Below are 21162 nucleotides of genomic sequence, written 5' to 3'. Positions count from 1 at the left end.
ATACATCCTGTTGCCATGGCGAATTTCTTATCTGTCTTTTTTAGAGGTTTGATATGGGTCTGAGGGGAAGATAGACAGCTTACGGTGAAGTTCAGAGGCTAGACACACAGATAGGGATCAGGCAGTGCGTACTGGGACTCTGGAGAGAGACAGATAGGAGGAACGTTCGGTGGGAGAAACTGTTCAGAGAGAGAGCGAGAGAGATTCTTCTGTTCTGCATGGCTTTAAGTCTTTGGATTTAAATAGAATCATAGACCATTACAGAAACACCGAAGGATAGGGCTTGTTACAATTAAGGCAGCAAAACAGCCCCTTTGTGGGAGAATTGTATGTAAAATGTGTGTTTTTAAGAAGAAAAAGGTTGTCTGACTCCATTTAACTTGCATTTGTCAAGACCATTGAACAATACAGTACATTCTCAGTGCTTGTCTTTGCATGCCGGTGTATGTAGTTCATTTAAATGTAATACAATTGTGTATATTTCATTTGCAGCGCATAAAGAGCAAGATGAAATGCATGCCCAGTTGATGTTTGCACAAAAAAGGTTTGAAAACACACCTCTCTCTTTTTGCATAGCCTTTGTAGTATGGCGAAATAAGTTTCATTGAAGAGCTCCACAAGGCGATACTGCCGTCGACAGTAATTCAATTATTATACGAGAGATTCACTGGACCAGAAGTTCCAACGCCATCTTCCCTTATCTCTGTCTGTTCCTCAGCTTCCACGAGCTGGTGACGTTCTTAGGGCTGAAGCCCAAGACAGGAGAGACCGAAGTGGCGACAGGTCACTTCTTTATGCTGTGGTTTGAGTTCTGTACCGACTTCATGACCAGGTGGAGGAGAGAGAACAAGAATATCTCCAAAGAGAGGTGTGTGTGTGTGTGTGTGTGTGTGTGTGTGTGTGTGTGTGTGTGTGTGTGTGTGTGTGTGTGTGTGTGTGTGTGTGTGTGTGTGTGTGTGTGTGTGTGTGTGTGTGTGTGTGTGTGTGTGTGTGTGTAAAAGAGGTAATTTGGAACGACCTTGTGTGATGTAACCTTGCCAGAGAACTGATGACTTGCGTTAGCTCCCCAAGCGCAGTCTTGTGGCGTGCAGAAGACCCGGGTACAAAACTCTGGTCAGTTACGGCTACAAACACAGTGAACTACTGTAGCTCCAAGACTAGAGTAATTTCATTCCCACAGGGATCACTTACACATTCTGAAAACATATGTATTCACTGTAAGTCACTGGATAAAAACATCTAATTGACATATACAATAATAATTACTTGGATTTGACTGTGTATTATTTTGCTTATATAACTATATCCCTTTGAGAATTGACTAAATCAGGAAGATGGCTATCTAAGATGGCCGCCATCACCCATCCGCTACATCCCACAAAGACGCTGCCGGGCCACGGACTGACTGACGGTTGAGTTCTACATTTTATTAATTTAGCAGACGCTCTTATCCAGAGCGACTTACAGTAGTGAGTGTACACATTTTCATCATACCCGTCCCTCAGTGGGAATTCAAATCCACAACCGCCTTGCTCTACCACCTGAGCTACACGGGACCAGACTGACTGACTGACTGAGACTGTCTGTCTGAAGATTATGATCTTGTGGAAAACATTGTTCTATCTCGAACATCGGTTGAATCTCCTGTATGTTACTGGGTCCGAGGCTGATGTGAACTTGGGGGGGGGGGGGGGGGGGGCGTACGTATGAAGTGTCTCAGAGTTCTGATTTAGGATCAATTCAGATCACAGTGCCTAAGATTACATGGGAGGGGGGGGGGCTGATCCTAGGTCAACACTCTCACTATGAAACTGATGTGAACCTGCTCTTTTCCCCATCCTTCCCTCCTTCTCGCAGACTGAAAGAGGCTCAGCTGTCGGTGAAGAAGATCACAGCAGACAAGAAGGTGGAGACTAGGAAGATCAACCCTAACAGTCTGGTGAGAACAACACAACTCAAACTTAAGATAGACATACAGACAAAGGGGCGCAACTTTGGTTTTAGAAGTGGGAGGGACATAGATTTTTTTATCCGGTTGGATAAATACTCCAAACAGCCAATCCAACAGTATAGAGCTCTGAGCACCATTATCCACTATCCATCACATCTGATTAACCCTAACAGTGTGGTGAGGCTCAGGGAAACATTACTACTCAACTCAACACAAACAGAAAACGCGTTAGAATGAATTTCATAGCTGTTGGTTATTGCAGTGCATTACTTAAGCAATAAAGAATGAGGTGGTGTGGTATATCAAATCAAATCACATTTTATTGCTCACATGCACATGGTTGGCAGATGTTAATGCGAGTGTAGTGAAATGCTTGTGCTTCTAGTTCCGACAGTGCAGTAATATCTAACAATTCCCAACAACTACAGTACCTAAGTAAAGGAATGGAATAAGAACATATACATATAAATATATGGAAGAGCAATGACAGAGCGGCATAGGCAAGATAAACATTATGGCCAATACACCACGGCTAAGTGCTGTTTTTAGTCACGACGCTATGCAGAGTGCCTGGATACACCCCTTAGCCGTGGTATATTGGCCATATACCACAAGTCCCTGAGGTGTCTTATTGCTATTATAAACTGGTTACCAATGTAATTAGAGCAGTAAAAATAAATGTTTTGTCATATCAGTGGTATATGGTCTGATATACCACAGCTTTCAGCCAATCAGCATAAGGGCTCGAACCACCCTGTTTATAAAGAGAAATAATGCACACTCAAGGATGCCCTTCAAGCCAATCAGAAACGACTGTTCAACAATGCTGTGGTATAAAGATATGAAGTACACCCTAACAGTCTGGGGAGAGTATAGAGATATACACCGAGTGGACAAAACATTAGGAACACCTTCCTATTTTGAGTTGCATCCCCCCTTTTGCCCTCAGAACAGCCTCAATTCGTCAGGGCATGGACTCTACAAGATGTCTGGCCCATGTTGACTCCAATGCTTCCCACAGTTGTGTCAAATTGGCTGGATGTCCTTTGGGTGGTGGACCATTCTTGATACACACAGGAAACTGTTGAGTGTGAAAAACCCATTAGCGTTGCAGCTCTTGACACAAACTGATGCCCCTGGCACCTACTAACATACCCTGTTCAAAGACACTTAAATCTTGCCCATTTACCCTCTGAATGGCACACATACACAATCCATGTCTCAATTGTTTCAAGGCTTAAACATCTATAACCTGTCTCCTCACCGAAGTGGATTTAACAGGTGTCCTTAATGTTTTGTACACTCAGTGAATGTAGTGATATATTACAGTTATGTAATTCTATGGGTTTAAAGCAACACCATTGCACTGCACAGTACGATAGATAGGATCATAATCAATCATCTATCACGCTAACCAGGTTTTGGGGATAAGTTATAAGCATCATCCAGTTTATAGATGTTTGGATTCAGGCAAAACAGGGCAATTATATTGTTGATCTATCTCAGGAACCTGGTTTTGATTCAATTACTGTTCCATGCATAATATCTTCCACTGGGCCTCAAAAGTGTGAAATTCTCCTCCCCCTATGGGCTGTTCTGGCTCGGACAAGGCTAACTTAATGACTTAGTTGGACAAGGCTTACTTAATGACTTAGTTGGACAAGGCTAACTTAATGACTTAGTTGGACAAGGCTAACTTAATGACTTAGTTGGACAAGGCTAACTTAATGACTTAGTTGGACAAGGCTTACTTAATGACTTAGTTGGACAAGGCTAACTTAATGACTTAGTTGGACAAGGCTTACTTAATGACTTAGTTGGACAAGGCTAACTTAATGACTTAGTTGGACAAGGCTTACTTAATGACTTAGTTGGACAAGGCTTACTTAATGACTTAGTTGGACAAGGCTAACTTAATGACTTAGTTGGACAAGGCTAACTTAATGACTTAGTTGGACAAGGCTAACTTAATGACTTAGTTGGACAAGGCTTACTTAATGACTTAGTTGGACAAGGCTTAGTTGGACAAGGCTAACTTAATGACTTAGTTGGACAAGGCTTACTTAATGACTTAGTTAGACAAGGCTAACTTAATGACTTAGTTGGACAAGGCTAACTTAATGACTTAGTTGGACAAGGCTTAGTTGGACAAGGCTAACTTAATGACTTAGTTAGACAAGGCTAACTTAATGACTTAGTTGGACAAGGCTAACTTAATGACTTAGTTGGACAAGGCTTAGTTGGACAAGGCTAACTTAATGACTTAGTTAGACAAGGCTTACTTAATGACTTAGTTGGACAAGGCTAACTTAATGACTTAGTTGGACAAGGCTTACTTAATGACTTAGTTGGACAAGGCTTACTTAATGACTTAGTTTGACAAGGCTAACTTAATGACTTAGTTGGACAAGGCTTAGTTGGACAAGGCTAACTTAATGACTTAGTTGGACAAGGCTAACTTAATGACTTAGTTGGACAAGGCTTACTTAATGACTTAGTTGGACAAGGCTTACTTAATGACTTAGTTGGACAAGGCTAACTTAATGACTTAGTTGGACAAGGCTAACTTAATGACTTAGTTGGACAAGGCTAACTTAATGACTTAGTTGGACAAGGCTAACTTAATAACTTAGTTGGACAAGGCTTACTTAATGACTTAGTTGGACAAGGCTTACTTAATGACTTAGTTGGACAAGGCTTACTTAATGACTTAGTTGGACAAGGCTAACTTAATGACTTAGTTGGACAAGGCTAACTTAATGACTTAGTTGGACAAGGCTAACTTAATGACTTAGTTGGACAAGGCTAACTTAATGACTTAATTGGACAAGGCTAACTTAATGACTTAGTTGGACAAGGCTAACTTAATGACTTAGTTCACAGGTGTCAAACTCATTCCACGGGGGGCCGAGTGTCTGCGGGTTTTCGCTCCTCCCTTGTACTTGATTGATGAATTAACATCACTAATTAGTTAGGAACTCCCCACACCTGGTTGTCTAGGGCTTTATTGAAAGGAAAAACCAAAAACCTGCAGACACTAGGCCCTCCGTGGAATGAGTTTGACACCCCTGACTTAGTTGGACAAGGCTTACTTAATGACTTAGTTGGACAAGGCTTGCTTAATGACTTAGTTGGACAAGGCTTACTTAAATGCCAGTACAGTACAGCATGTGGAGACAATTTGCTTACTGTCCCTAATGAAAAACAATAACCCCTTTTCGCTGCCCTGACAGAAAGAGAGACTGCGCCAGAAAGAAGCAAACATGGTGGCCACAAGCTGAGAGACAGAACAGGACAGAGAAGAACAGGACAGAGAAGACATGACTTTAATGAGAAGAAAGATGAGTTGATGTGTGAGGGGAGTGGTGACTTCTCCCACCTTCTCCCGTCACCGCCCCTTAGCAACCCACACAGGAGTGGTGACTTCTCCCACCTTCTCCCGTCACCGCCCCTTAGCCACCCACACAGGAGTGGTGACTTCTCCCACCTTCTCCCGTCACCGCCCCTTAGCCACCCACACAGGAGTGGTGACTTCTCCCACCTTCTCCCGTCACCGCCCCTTAGCCACCCACACAGGAGTGGTGACTTCTCCCACCTTCTCCCGTCACCGCCCCTTAGCAACCCACACAGGAGTGGTGACTTCTCCCACCTTCTCCCGTCACCGCCCCTTAGCCACCCACACAGGAGTGGTGACTTCTCCCACCTTCTCCCGTCACCGTCCCTTAGCCACCCACACAGGAGTGGTGACTTCTCCCACCTTCTCCCGTCACCGTCCCTTAGCCACCCACACAGGAGTGGTGACTTCTCCCACCTTCTCCCGTCACCGTCCCTTAGCCACCCACACAGGAGTGGTGACTTCTCCCACCTTCTCCCGTCACCGCCCCTTAGCCACCCACACATGGGGGGTGGGGTGATCAGGATCATACTAGTCTCTGATCCTGCCCACCCTGTTATGGACCAAGCCTGGAACACTGTACTGTCCTGGATGCCCATTGACCCTGCCCTCGCTGGACACTAGAGGAAACCCCTTATACAATGGGTCGGAGGTCACAAAGTTGCAGATACATTCACTGACCAACGGGATACTGGAAATAGGATGATAAATATTTTATGTTCATTTGGATTTTTTGATTCTGCACCTCATCCTAACACTGCCCTGTTAAAAAAAACATATTTATACAAAAAGGCTAATAGCTGATTAATAACTGGACAAATTAATAAGGCAATGTATCTAGATTGTATGGTAAACTTTTTATGAAATATAGATTTGATCATGTAGATTTGAAATTCAGTTGTCTGTTTTCTGATATTAAATATCAGAAGTTTTGTTTGTTTTATAACACATTTAAGTTTATAATCTTACATTTCCACTGTCAATCATATTAATATATATCATCTATGTACTGTATCTTGCCGTCAGTCTGTTATTACAACGCCAACAACACAACCTAGTTCAAGGTGTACAATCATGAGTTTATTCAGCAACCACGTTATATACACGATTAATACAATAACAAGTACATTAAGTGACGTCTAACAGGGCAAAGTTGAAAAAGAAAAGCCAATATTCATGAACACCACACTCGTCTAGCGCTCCGGAAGTGAACGCATCCAACAACTCATATTCCACACAGTGGAAACAATATATGCTCTCTTAACGGTTTACAAAAATAGTCTGTAAGATTCTTACACTGTGGCTTTTTCGCCTTATTTTAAATGGCAAACCTTCTGGTATCCACGGTGATACTGTTATATTTGTATTAGGCGCAAGCCAGCAATATCATTAAAAAACAATTACGCTCGAAGCTATAAGCCATTTACAATGTGCCAAACCAGTCAATTATGCCAAACCAGTCATTATAGTCCCATACATTACACTGGGGAGTCTGTTGGGGTTGGCATAGCTACCAGTTTAGGGTTTTGGAATGGTTTTGAACAGTCCCATCCCTTGGTTTCGTTGTCTTTTGATCTCCCCTTTTAGGATTTAGATTGGACATTCTCTCCCTCATGCATATTCGGTTTTTGCAATGGAAGCACATTTAATTGTATGGATTGGTCGGTACTTTTTAATTCTGCCCGTGGAAAGCAAACCAACAGTGTCCATCTATGGTTTTAAACAGGCCTAATCCAGGTCTATGGAAGCGCAGCGGCACGTCTTTACGCGCTGGACGCGTTTCTTCCGGGAGCTGGGTGACTGGCCGGGACATATGAGGGTATAGGTGACAGTGGTGAATGTTTTCGGTTTACAGGTGGAACACGATTGGAAAGCCCCGTCATCTTCGTAGATGTGTCGGGGGATGTAGAAGGAGTTACACTGCCCGTAACAGAAACGATTGATTATAGTGCGGCTGAGGCATCCTTCCTCGTGGATCGTCTGTTTCAGCGGCTGCGTTTTGCACCAGTCCAGTTTGAGGTACCGGCGCTCCGTGACGTGTAAGGCTTCTTGGCTGGATTCTAGAACCTCGTCATTGGCAGTTACTGGCCCCATTTGGCGGGAGACAAATCCGTTCTGTGGTGGCTGCTGCGGTGAGCGCTCAGACTGGTTGGGACTGGAGTTGTACTTGTATGGGTGCGGAGAGGCGCCCTGGAAGCCACCTCCCGCTGCGCTCCTCAGCGGACAGAAGAATAGTCCCAACACCATGGCAAAGACTGCCGTCTTCATCCTGATCTATAGAATATTAAATAATTACATTTAAAGCCGTCGTGGAAATCAACAGAACAAATTACGTATAACTTTTAGCAAGGTTTATGCAGTAGTCAAACCAAATACATTTCCAAGTGGTTATAGCGTACAGTTAACAGACTGATAAGAATAATTTCAACATTGTATTTGGTAGAGCGAAAATGATAAATAGCTAGATTGACTCACCTGTGTCCTACACAAACGACGCGACAGAAAGATTCCCTGCGGAATTAAGATATTGCTTAAATAGAAGTATTCCTGTATGATCTCTTCATGGAAGAGGCAAAACAAACTGCTGTCTAGCTGTACTGTCTCAGATTTAAGTACAGTAGAGGGATGTACCCGCCCCCTCCAACACCCGTCATCCTCTCTGATAGATCCTACGTAAAAATGACTCAAACCTGGGAAACTTGCAGAGGAAATAATTTATTTTAGATGAACAGAAAATTATCAGAAAAACAGCAAGAGACTTAGTTAAAGCTTGAGCCACAAAAAGAAAGCAAAACCATAGCAACTTGATTAAATGTATATCAAAACATCAAGGTTGAATCATACACCACAGGCACACAAATAGAGTATCAATAATTTGGATAGAACAATTATTGATTGAGAACTGAAAATAGCAGAGTATAATACCTTATTTGTTACACAAGTTGTACATATCAATATACCGCTGTTACTGCATGTAACGTTGTTAGTAGGCTACGTAGTTCAACAAAATGTCATGGTGATAAAGTAGAATTTAGAGAACACTCCCAATACTTTTGTGATGCAGTTTTGAATACACTTTAGTGATGTGACATGGTGGGGTTAGTAACGTTAGAACAGCGGGGTGTGTTCAGGTGGATGTTCTATAGTCCTCTTCTGGGTAATGGGGAACTGACTTCTTGGCCACAACGTTGTCCAGCTTCTGACCCATCAGATAGGGGTTATTGACACTCTGGAATAAAAAGGGAGCAAATATGACCTTGTGTTGTGGTGAAAATAAAATCTTATTACATTCTTGAAAAAGGTGTGGATAAAGAGGTAAGCTATAGGTGTTCCAGAGGTGTTTGTGATCATTGACGGAGAAATGAAAGACAACGTAGTCCGGATTCAAAATTGACATTGGTCGGTCAACATGCAACTTAATCCAGAAATGTGAGTTTAAAAGGGCATTATCCCCTTCAGGGTATAACAACTCAATGGTGGTGATGTGGTTTCACAGAAACAATTTCTACAAAAGCTTAAACTATTAAAAAAAAAGCAGTTATAACCCTTTGTCTTCTTTTGGGTCCTCCCTTCAGTTTCTGGTACAACAGTTTCTTGTTCTGAAATGACAAAGTAAGTTTAGTGACAAAGAATGTTTATTGTTTTAGAGAAAATGATTTTATGTTGTGTAATCATAAACACATAGCTTGAGCCTTTTCAGGGAACAAAGACCTTTCCATGGTTAACTTGTCTAGTGTCCACAGATGGGGTGTGGTGTCAGTTAATACAAGCGGAAAAACCTTAACCAAAAGAGGGTAAGGACATGGACTAATTCAATAGTGCAGAGGGCACAGTTTTGTTGTATCCACCCGAGCCTAGTGGAGTAGGGTGAAGTTGCCCGTACACTCTGAAGACAATTTTACCAAGTTGCTTTAGTCACTCACCCACTTAGCCAGAGCAGGGTAGTCATGTTCTGGGTCAAACAAGTGCTGATGCTTCTGGAACTCTCTGCTGAACTCTGCTGTGTCCGGGACGTTCTCCAGACAACCATCTGCAGCTACAGTACAAGCAAAGAGGAAATAGTCAAGCTTTTTCAAACTTGGATGTGTGTAACTCCTGCATCCACCCTCACCTTTTTTAAAATATTTTTTTAATTTAAAAATATATATATATATATATATTTTTTTTTTTAAAGGTCATCGAGGAGGCGGCGAGGAGAGGGAATGTGGACAAAAATGCACTTGTATGAAATGACTCCTCCACTCGCGTCGTCAGGCAAATGACGTTTACAGGGGTAGGATCGACAAAATAAGTGTAAAGTCAAAAACAAATGAAGTTGTTCAAGACATTTTATAGATAAAAACAATATGCTACTTTTTCCTTTTAAACGTGTGCAAGATTCTCTCCTCCGATAAAACAGCTGATTTAAAGAGGGTGTGGCAGATATCAAAACTCCTCCGTGAAGGACTCCGGTAGGACACGCACGACTATCCTGATGGCACGTGGTTAGAGGGGAGGACACTAACAAACTGACATCGCCTCGACAACTCATCGGTTTCTAGGGCTACGGAGGAGAGGGGGTGGAGGATGGATTTTTCCCCAAGTGAGGAAAGGACATAGACAATGAAAACCCTAGATTCATCTGCAGCAGTGGGGGCTCCTCGGAACCACCATCCTCCTCAGTGAATTTCATTTATCTATTGTAAAACGTGGATAAAGTCATCCTTTTAGATAACACTAAATATATTCACCTCACCAAATAATTGATTGAAACACTTTTACAATAAAGGTCTATAGTAGCCTCAACAGCACTCTATAGTGTAGCACCATGTATCCGGAGGACAGCTAGTTTCCGTCCTTCTCTTGGTATATTGACTTCATTACACAACCTAGGAGGCTCATGGTTCTCACCCCTTTCCATAGACTTGCACCGTAATTATAACTTTTGGAGGACGTCCTCCAACCTATCAGAGCTCTTGCAGCATGAACTGACATGTCCACCCAATCGAAGGATCAGAGAATGAATCTAGTACTGAAAGCATAGGATACAGCTAGCTAGCACTGCAGTGCATAAAATATTGTGAGTAGTTGACTCAGACAATTTGTTCAAAACTGTTCAACTATTATTTTTCAAAAATGAAGGTGAAGCAAGAGTCATTTCTTTCCTCAATTAGCTAACAAATACAGCTGACTAGTTTAGTTACTCAAACACCCGGCTCAAACAGAGGGATGCTATGTTAGTTAGCTGGCTATGACTATCCAACAACACTGGAACTCCAAGGTAAGCTTTTTGTTTTATTAATTTATTGCCCCGGGGTCCGCCGGTGTAACTGCTTACTGACTATACACTAATGTTACTGCATGATTGTAGCGGGTTTACTAACGCGTTAATTCTATTAGCTATGTTGACTAAGACGTTACTTTACTTAATACGGAGAGAACGACGTAGGCTGTGTGTAGTGGTTATGACATGGTTTGGCTTGGAAAGGTTTTTTTCCACCTGGTCACATACAGCTGATGTGTTGTTCATTGAAGTCCACAAACAAAGGTAAAAAGTGAGAGGAGGAGAGTGCATAGAGGCTAGAATGAATACAAAGTGGCTGCTATGAAAGTGACTGTTTATGCATTTTCAGGGGTGTATTCATGCCACCAACTGTTGAAAAACATTTCTTAAACAGAAGCAAATGAAACAGGGATAAAAATACCCAATTTGTCAAAGCGAAACCCTCGTTTGCAACTGTTGCAATAATGATTACACCCTAGATAAGCTAGACGCAGACAAGAGTGTGCAAGGCGGTATTGAATGTTTCACTATGTCCATGTGTCATTGTCATCTCAAATTTCTCTCGACCTGCGTGCACCTACGTTGTAAGCTTTAATTTGTAGGCTGTTGTAGCAACCTCATGATGGGTATAGGGAAAATGTGAGTATCATGTAGTAGCCTAAACCTATTGATGTTACATTAAACTGGGTGAATGGAATATGTTTGACAGTCATCCAACATGCTGTAATAGAAATAAGGCCATGCTGATAATTATTTTTTTATACTCCATCACAAACGGCACTGACCGCCACTGATCTGCAGCTACAACGAGTCAGGGACAAGTACTAGGAGGATTCCTCAGATAGAACATACACGTCGATAGCACTGGAGGGGGATGGCTGCCGTCTTATCAGCTCTTAACAACCATGCTGTTTAGTTAGTTTTTTTGCGATGTTCATTAACTTGTTTTGCACAATAATGTTGCTGCTACCATCTCTTATGAACGAAAAGAGCTTCTGGACATCAGAACTGCGAATGCTCACCTCAAACTGGACAAAGAGTTCTTCAATGAGTCAGACAGGAGGGATATACCACTACAAACACCCAACCAGGCCCAGATCCCCGTGATTCACGGGGAAGGAAGGAAACGGAGATTGTGGAAAAAGATCAGGGTGCCTTGCGAGGATCAGGCAATGACTGGCTAATCTGTCCTTGCCTTCCATTCTGCTAGCTAACATTCAATCGCTGGAAAATAAATGGGACAAGCTGAAAGCACGTATATCCTACCAACGGGACATTAACTGATCCATATCTTATGTTTCACCGAGTTGTGGCTGAACGACGACATTAACTTCTTATGGCTGCAGGGTCAGTATTGAGCAGCTTGGATGAAAAGGTGCCCAGAGTAAAGGGACAGCTCCTCAGTCACTAATATATGCATATTATTATTAGTATTGGATAGAAAACTCTAAAGTTTCCAAAACTGTCAAAATATTGTCTGTGAGTATAACAGAACTGATATTGCAGGCAAAACCCTGAGGAAAATCAAACCAGGAAGTGGCTTCTATTTTGAAAACTCCATGTTCCATAGCCTGCCTTTGCTCCATTTAAAGGGATATCAACCAGATTCCTTTTCCTATCGCTTCCTCAAGGTGTCAACAGTCTTCAGACATAGTTTCAGGCTTTTATTTTGAAAAATGAGCCAGAAAGATAACATCGCGAGTTTGGGCAGCCATTGCCTTTCCCTCTCCTACTGAAAAATACAGTTGCGGTTGATATATTATCGATTATATATTTTAAAAACAACCTGAGGATTGATTATAAAAAACGTTTGACATGTTTCTGTGGACATTACGGAAACTATTTGGAATTTGTCTGCGTTGTCGTGACCGCTCTTTCCTGTGGATTTCTGAACATAACACGCAAAACAAACAGGTATTTTGAATATAAAAATAATCTTTATCGAACAAAAGGAACATTTATTGTGTAACTGGGAGTCTCGTGAGTAAAAACATCCGAAGATCAAAGGTAAACGATTAGTTTGATTGCTTTTCTGATTTGTGACCAAGCTACTTGATGCTAAGTGTACATAATGTTTTGTTGAGCGATCGATAAACTTACACAAACGCTTGGATTGCTTTCGCTGTAAAGCATATTTTCAAAATCTGACACGACAGGTGGATTAACAAAAGCCTAAGCTGTGTTTTCCTATATTGCACTTGTGGAATGAGTTGCACATGAATATAAATATTTTTAGTAATATTGTTTGAATGTGGAGCTATGCAATTCAGCAGTTGTTGATGACAATTATTCCGTTAACGGGATTGCAGCCATAACAAGTTAACCTCACTGGTGTAGGGGGCAGTATTTTCACATCCGGATGAAAAGCGTGCACAGAGTAAACTGCCTGCTACTCAGGCCCAGAGGCTAGGATAAGCATATTATTAGTAGATTGGGATAGAACACACTCTGTAGTTTCTAAAACTGTTTGAGTGATGTCTGTGAGTATAACAGAACTCATGGCAGGTGAAAACCTGAGAAAAATCCAACCAGGAAGTGGGAAATCTGAGGTTTGTAGTTTTTCAAGTGATTGCCCTTCCAATATATTGTGTCTATGGGGTCAGATTGCACTTCCAAAAGCTTCCACTAGATGTCAACAGTCTTTGGAACATTGTTTCAGGCTTCTACTGTGAAAGGGTAGCGAATAAGAGCTGTTTGAACCAGGGGTCTGGCAGAACGCCTTGAGTTTAGTCACGCAGTGGCCGTGAGCACGAGCTAAAGAGAAAGGAATTGTCCGGTTGGAATATTATTAAAGATTTATGATAAAAACATCCTTAAGATTTATTATATACATCGTTTGACATGTTTCTACGAACTGTAATGGATTTTTTTTTTTACTTTGTCTGGACTTAGTGCTCGCGCCTTGTGCATTTTGGATTACTGGACTAAACACGAACAAAAAGGAGGTGTTTGGACATAAATATGAACTTTATCGAACAAAACAAACATTTGTCTAACATGAAGACCTGGGAGTGCCATCAGATGAAGATCATCAAAGGTAAGTGATTAATTTTAACGCTATTTCTTTATTTTGTGACACCTCTCCTTCTTTGGAAAATGGCTGTATGGTTCTGTGGCTAGGCGCTGATCTAACATAATTGCACGGTGTGCTTTCACTAAAACTTTTTTGAAATCTGACACTGCGTTTGCTTTAAGGAGAAGTTTCTTTAATCGTATGTTTAACACTTGTATCTTAGATCAATGTTCATGATGAGTATTTCTGTAATTTTATGTGGCTCTCTGCACTTTCACCGGATGTTTGGCGCTGACCTAACATAATCGCAAGGTGTGCTTTCCCGTAAAGCCTTTTTGAAATCAGATACTGTGGCTGGATTAACAAGAAGTTTCTTTACAATGGTGTATAATACTTGTATGTTTGAGGAATTTTAATTGAGAATTCTGTTTGGAATTTGACGCCCGGCAATTTCACTGGCTGTTGGTGAAGTGGGACGCTAGCGTCCCACTTGTACCAGAGAGGTTAAGAACATACAGCTGGCGGGTTATACACTATCGACAGGACAGAACAGCAGCCTCTGGTAAAACACGGGGCAGATGCATGTGAACAACAGCTGGTGCACGATATCTCAGGAAGTGTCAGGGTTTTGCTCGCCTGAGGTAAAGCATCTCATGATAAGCTGTAGACCCCAATATCTACCTAGAAAGAGTTTGTATTTTTCGTAGCTGTCTACATACCACCACAGACCGATGCTAGCACTAAAACCGTACTCAATGAGTTGTATACCGCCATAAGCAAACAGGAAAACGCTAATCCAGAGGCGGTGCTCCTAGTGGCCAGGGAATTTAATGCAGGGAAACTTAAATCAGTTTTTATTTCTATTAGCATGTTAAATGTGCAACCAGAGGGCAAAAAATATATATAGATCACCTTTACTCCACACAGAGACGTGTACAAAGCTCTCCATTTGGCAAATCTGATTCCTGCTTACTAGCAAAAAGTAAAGCACCAGTTGTCAGATGAAGCAGATGCTAAACTACAGGACTGCTTTGCTAGCACATACTGGAATATGTTCCGGGATTCTTCCGATGGCATTGAGGAGTACACCACATCAGTCACTGGCTTTATCAATAAGTGCATCGAGGACAGCGTCCCCTCAGTGACTGTACGTACACACCCCAACCAGAAGCCATGGATTACAGGCAACATTCGCACTGAGCTAAAGAGTAGAATTGCCGCTTTCAAGCAGCTTGACTCTAACCCAGAAGCTTATAAGAAATCCTGCTATGCCCTCCAACGAACCATCAAACAGGCAAAGCGCCAATACAGGACTAAGACCGAATCGTACTACACCGCCTCCGATGCGCGTCGGATGTGGCAGGACTTGCAAACTATTACAGACTACAAAGGGAAGCACAGCCGAGAGCTGCCCAGTGACACGAGCCTACCAGACGAGCTAAATAACTTAGTTGAATTCGGAAGTTTAAGCGTGGGTCTTCCAAATGCACAATGACCCCGAACATACTTCAAAAGGTTGTGGAAAAATGGCTTAAGGACAACAAAGTCAAGGTATTGGAGTAGCCATCACAAAGCCCCTGACCTCAATCCTATAGAAAATTTGTGGGCAGAACTGAAGAAAAAAAAAAGTGTGCGAGCAAGGAGGCCTACAACCTGACTCAGTTACACCAGCTGTGTCAGGAGGAATGGGACAAAATTCACCCAACTTATTGTGGGACGTTTGTGGAAGGCTACCTGAAACGTTTGACCCAAGTTAAACAATTTAAAGGCAATGCTACCAAACACTAATTGAGTGTATGTCAACTTCTGATCCACTGAGAATGTGATGAAAGAAATACAAATTGAAATAATTCTCTACTATTACTCTGATATTTCACATTCTTAAAATAAAGTGGTCATCCTAACTGACCTCAGACAGGGAATTTTTACTGGAATTGTGAAAAACTGAGTTGAAATGTACTTGGCTAAGGTGTATGCAAACTTCCAACTTCAACTGTATATGCTCGCTTCGAGGCAAGTAACACTGAAAAATGCATGAGCATCAGCTGTTCCGGATGACTGTGATCACGCTCTCCGCAGCTGATGTGCGTAAGACCTTTAAACAGGTCAACATTCACAAGAACACAGGGATTACTAGGACGGGTACTCCGAGCATGCACTGGCAAGCGTCTCCACTGACATTGTCAACCTGTCCCTGACTGAGTCTGTAATATCTGTATGTTTCAAATAGACCACCATAGTCCCTGTGCCCAAGGAAGCAAAGGTAACCTGCCTACCAACAGGTAGCACTCACATCTGTAGCCATGGAATGCTTTGAAAGGCTGGTCATGGCTCACATCAACACCATTATCCCAGAAACCCTAGACCCACTCCAATTTGCATACCGCACAAACATATCCACAGATGATGCAATCTATTGCACACCACACTGCCCTTTCCCACCTGGACAAAAGGAACACATATGTGAGAATGCTGTTCATTGACTACAGCTCAGCGTTCAACACCAAAGTGCCCTCAACGCTCATCACTAAGCTAAAGACCCAGGGACTAAACACCTCATTCTGCAACTGGATCCTGGACTTCCTGACAGAACGCCCCCAGGAGGTAAGGGTAGATAACACATCCACAACGCTGATCCTCAACACAGGGGCCCCTCAGGGGTGCGTGCTCAGTACCCTCCTGTACTCCCTGTTCATTCATGACTGCCCGGCCAGGCACGACTCCAACACCATCATTAAGTTTGCTGATGACAATAGTGAGCCTGTGCCCCGACAACGATGAGACAGCCTATAGGGAGGAGGTCAGAGACCTTACCGTGTGGTGCAAGGACAACAACCTCTCCCTCAACGTGATCAAGACAAAGGAGATGATTGTGGACTACAGGAAAAGGAGGACCGAGTACGCCCCCATTCTCATCGACGGGGCTGTAGTTGAGAACTTGAAGTTCCTTGGCGTCCACAAATGATTTATTTTGTACCTTTATTTAATAACTAGGTAAGTCAGTTACGAACAAATTCTTATTTTAAATGACGGTGGGTTAACGCCTTGTTCAGGGGCAGAATGACAAATTTTTACCTTCAGCTCAGGGATTCGATCTTGCAATCTTTTGGTTACTAGTCCAAAGCTCTAACCACTAGGCTACCTGCCGCCCCAACAGCAACAAACTAACATGGTCCAAACACACCAAGACAGTCGTGAAGAGGGCACGACAAAACCTATTCCCCCTCAGGAGACTGAAAAGATTTGGCATTGGTCCTCAGAAGGTTCTACAGCTGCAACATCGAGAGCATCCTGACTGGTTGCATCCCTGCCTGGTATGGCAACTGCTCAGCCTCCGACCGCAAGGTTAGTGCGTACAGCCCAGTACATCACCAGGGCCAAGTTTCCTGCCATCCAGGACCTCAATACCAGATGGTGTCGTTAAAAAATTGGGGCCGGTATTTTCTTAAAACTGCATTGTTGGTTAAGGGTTTGTAAGTAAGCATTTCACTGTAAGGTCTACATCTGTTGTATTTGGCGCATGTGACAAATAACATTTAATACAGGGACAGAGAACCAACCACACAGAAACAAAGGATAAAGCCTCGCTGAGTGCAAGCCTGTTCCTGCTTTAGCTAACTTGATGTCTTGCAAGACTGTAATGGTACTGAAAGTTAAACACCAAGCCTAAAGGAGAAATCCTTGTTACAAACAGAAATATAGCTATGTGTTTACCCGTCTTTCCTAGTGGACATGGGTTGGAAGGGTTGGGGTAGCCATGGTCCTCACTGAAGTATTTGGGGATGTTGTCCCCTGTCAGCTCAGCTATGATGTTGGGGATGTTTCCATAGGGACCCAGATGCTGCAGCCCCTCATGGGCCCCACCTAGTGGAGGAAACAGAACAAGGATATATATTTTTTGTCATGACAGACAAGAGGGGGCATGTTAACTAGCATTCTTACATTTTATAGTGATGCTCCAGAACGTGTTTAATTTCAGCCAGTAGTTTTGAAAGTGGTGCTCACGAGCCTAAACAGGTCTTCATTTTTGTGTAGCATGTCATCCAATTGTGTACGACGTCAGCCAATTCATATGATATGTTAAAAATTTGTCGCGCTTAAGATCCCAGACTGCTGCTTTAAAAATTTGATTAGCACAAGTCAAAAGTGAAATCAATATCAGAATACAATACTAAGCCTAGACATGTTATTTCTGTACAGTGCATTCGTCAAAGTATTCAGACCCTGTCTCCGAGCTCTACGGTGTGCGCCTTCACATTGTTTTTGTGAATTTTTTAAAATGTAACCTTTATTTAACTAGGCTAACTAGTTAGGAACAAATTATTTACAATGACGGCCTACACCGGCCAAACATGGATGACGCTTGGCCAATTGTGCGCCACCCCCTATAGGACTCCCAATCACGGCCGGTTGCGATACAGCCTGGAATCTAACCAGGGTGTCTGTAGTGAGGCCTCAAGCACTGAGATGCGCCTTAGACCGCTGTGCCACTCGGGAGCCCATATCTTGTCCAATCAATTGAATTTACAACAGGTGGACTCCAATGAAGTTGTATAAACATCAAGGCTGATCAATGGAAACAGGATGCAGCTGAGCTCAATTTCAAGTCTCATAGCAAAGGGTCTGAATACATTTGTAAAAATGTAATCTAAAAGCCTGTTTTCACTTTGTCATTATGGTGTAGACTGATGAGGGAAAAACAATATTTAATCAATTTTAGAATAAGGCTGTAACGTAGCAAAATGTGGAAAAAGTCAAGGAATCTGAATTGCTTTACAAATTCACTGTTCATGTCCAATCTCCAAACACAATCCCAAGTACAGAAACACAAGGCCAGAAATGTAAAATGTGATCTCCACAATGGTACTGGGAACTATAACCATTGGCAAAACATTTTCTCCCCCCGAGATGCATGCCCTCTCTCCCACAGAATATATCCCCTCAATTCTCTTGAACATTTGGCAGGAGCTTTGGTGTAATATAAAATAGCTTACTTGCCGCGTCCACATCGATATAGACCTGTTATTAAACTCCATTATGGCTATGTACAAAATGGAACCCTATAAAGTACACTACTTTTGACCAGGGCCCATAACCCTATTCCCTACTTTTGACCATATGGGATGTCGCTGAGTGATTTATCCAAGGCTATGAACTGGACACAAGACAGATCTGTGGTGTAATTACTGGTAGGGAACATTTCAAAACAGATGTAATTTAATTTCACAATGGAAAATTGCCTGCAATAGAGTGGAGAGTATATTTCTTAGACATAACCCATGTGCCAAATCATGACACACCCCAGATATACAGACTAGGCTTGTGGTCTTACGCCGTCATACTGTTTTATAGGTATAGTGTTTGATTACTAAACAAGTTGTCAACCAAATTGTCAGATACAATCCAGTTACTGTACTTTTTGCTTCATTGACAACAAAAAAATGGAAGATTAACAACAAGCCTGAAACATACTTTGTGTCAAGCCACCTACCACAGCACTATGTCTAAAACAGACAACTCCTTTAACTCATAGATTATTATTATAAACCATGGACCCCACCTTGGATACTCTGGGGACCCACGATGTTGGTGGCCTGGTGAGCGGGGTACTCAACCCTGTGCCGAGCGATGCCAAGCTGCTCCATGGCGCCGTGTAGGAGGCGTTGAATGTCGGCCTCAGATACCTGGTCTGCCGTGCGGGGGCTCCGGGCCGATGCCAGCTCCGCCATGCACACCAGAACGCTCAGCAACACGGTTCTACTCAACCTGACCGTCGAACCCATCTCGGTCTGCAATAGAGACAAAAATATAACGTTACTTATCATGTTTTCAGTTGCATTTTCTACTAAATACGTCGTTCTAATTATATTTCAGAGGGCTGTCCACCTGACAGAAACCATCATTAACCCATATATAAACAGTTGACTAACAGAAGGCAGGTAGCAACTTGTTGTTCCTTCCCCACGTAGGCTAATAATATCACACCATTCGGCCATAGGAATCGCTTTCTGTCCAAATTAAATGTGGACATGGGCATAACCTAGAACTAACCTAATAAATACATTACGCGGGTACGCTAAGTGTTTATTTGTAAATCATGTCTAGAACAAGCACATGTAATATAGCCCAATACATTGCAAAATGTAGCATGCGTAATCCTAATTAGCCATATAAATCATATCAACCTATATCTGGAATTAAGGCATACGAGCCTTCGCCTCTTTTCTGTGAAACCAAAAATGTGCGCCATCGGGCAAATATACTAGAGGCCGCGACAGTCATACATATTCTGGATATACCAATAAACGACATTCAAGAGATGCAATATTTTCAATCTCATAGGTTACACATATTGAAAAGGCCTACACGATATTTATCAGACTTTACGATGTATCGTTTTCCTTACGGTGTATCCTGGATGCGGTGAGAAAGAGCTTGTGATGCTGACGAAGGATGCAGTCTTCGCTCCACGGATCATTAATTTACTGGCTCTTGCCAGGCACCAAAAAACAAAACAATCCCTGGCATCTCCGTGAATGTCATTAAACAACGTCAATAATTTAGCGCATCAGGGTGGCGTTTTCGTGTGATTTACAAAATTAGTAGACAAACATGAAATAGCCTAAGCTGTGGCTAAAACAGTAATACATTTTCATAAATTTGACTCCAAAGAAAAATGTAAATAGGCTTATTTATTAAAACATTTAGTTTTACAGACATATTGGACAGGTTGGCTAAAAGTAATATGTAACGGGAAATCAATTATATAATCAGTCAAAAAGGCTCCAAAGATATAACAGAACATCTTTACAATAAAATATGACATTGATAAGCCTCCATTTTTATCTTCAATGCAAATATCATAAAAACAATGACAACTGCCATATGGACCTTTCCATGTGCTGAATAGAACTCTATCCATTTGATGAGACTAGAGTCGTAAGTCTCCTGCTCTTCCAGGGGGGGGTTTGGTACAGCTTTCCACAGACCAGAAGACAGGCGGACACCATCACTCAGCCTTTTGGCTGAAACACACCCAACGTTTCACCGAATCCATTCTGAGGGAAATAAAGAAAGGGAGTGAAAACTGTTAAGAGTTCATGGTTCCCCCTATCATCAGTGGGGTAGGACCCAACCTTGCTCTGTTTTCCTTCACTTTGTAGGAAAGAGAAAAGCATACAAAATTTAATTTTTGCCCTGACCTGACCAACAGGGATGAGGGACTAGAGCCTGGCCTGGGGAAGCAGGCTGTGGCTCAGGGCATAGACTAAAGCCAGGTTAATACTAGTCATCTGTTCTTAACACACCTGAGAAAGGGAAAGAAAGGCAGAGAGGAAACAATTACATGATCTCTGCAGGAACTGTACAGTACAGCAAGACATTTGGGATCAACGCATCTGATAAATTATACCCATCTCAATCTGGGAAACGCATTAAAATAAATTTCACCGAACACGAGTTCCAAAACAGAATGGTAACTTAGCTCCCAGTATGTAAGCATACTACAGCTTCTTCGAAGAGGTCAGGACCTTAATGGCACA

The 21162-nt window shown here is 42.3% G+C and overlaps 3 protein-coding genes across 3 annotated transcripts in view; 1 reads left to right on the top strand and 2 right to left on the bottom strand.

Moving 5' to 3' along the window:
• Window positions 1-5264, top strand: part of LOC129817763 (formin-like) — a 61122-nt gene extending 55858 nt beyond the window's left edge. Inside the window, exons 16-19 of the mRNA XM_055873307.1 lie at window positions 493-544; window positions 719-868; window positions 1858-1939; window positions 5185-5264. Of these exons, the coding sequence (XP_055729282.1) occupies window positions 493-544; window positions 719-868; window positions 1858-1939; window positions 5185-5232 (332 nt within the window). The 3' untranslated portion in view covers window positions 5233-5264. The remainder of the gene's footprint in view (window positions 1-492; window positions 545-718; window positions 869-1857; window positions 1940-5184) is intronic.
• A 1139-nt stretch (window positions 5265-6403) lies between these two features.
• Window positions 6404-7956, bottom strand: LOC129817765 (gremlin-1-like). The gene is made up of 2 exons (XM_055873309.1): window positions 7821-7956; window positions 6404-7619 (listed from the first exon to the last, which is right to left on the bottom strand). Exon 2 carries the CDS (start codon window positions 7611-7613, stop codon window positions 7074-7076), a length of 540 nt encoding a protein of 179 aa, XP_055729284.1. The 5' UTR covers window positions 7614-7619; window positions 7821-7956; the 3' UTR covers window positions 6404-7073.
• Window positions 7957-8044: 88 nt separating this feature from the next.
• LOC129817764 (neuroendocrine protein 7B2-like) lies at window positions 8045-20207 on the bottom strand. Its single transcript, XM_055873308.1, has 6 exons — window positions 20028-20207; window positions 19182-19410; window positions 17336-17485; window positions 9269-9381; window positions 8891-8944; window positions 8045-8574 (listed from the first exon to the last, which is right to left on the bottom strand). The coding sequence occupies exons 1-6, from the start codon at window positions 20097-20099 to the stop codon at window positions 8473-8475; spliced, it is 720 nt and encodes a 239-aa protein (XP_055729283.1). The 5' UTR covers window positions 20100-20207; the 3' UTR covers window positions 8045-8472.
• Between the last annotated feature and the right edge of the window lie 955 nt (window positions 20208-21162).

Source organism: Salvelinus fontinalis, chromosome 20 (assembly GCF_029448725.1).
Source record: "Salvelinus fontinalis isolate EN_2023a chromosome 20, ASM2944872v1, whole genome shotgun sequence".
Classification (NCBI taxonomy): Eukaryota; Metazoa; Chordata; class Actinopteri; order Salmoniformes; family Salmonidae; genus Salvelinus; species Salvelinus fontinalis.
Note: the sequence above shows the minus strand (reverse complement) of the source record. Positions and strands in the feature narration are given on the sequence as shown.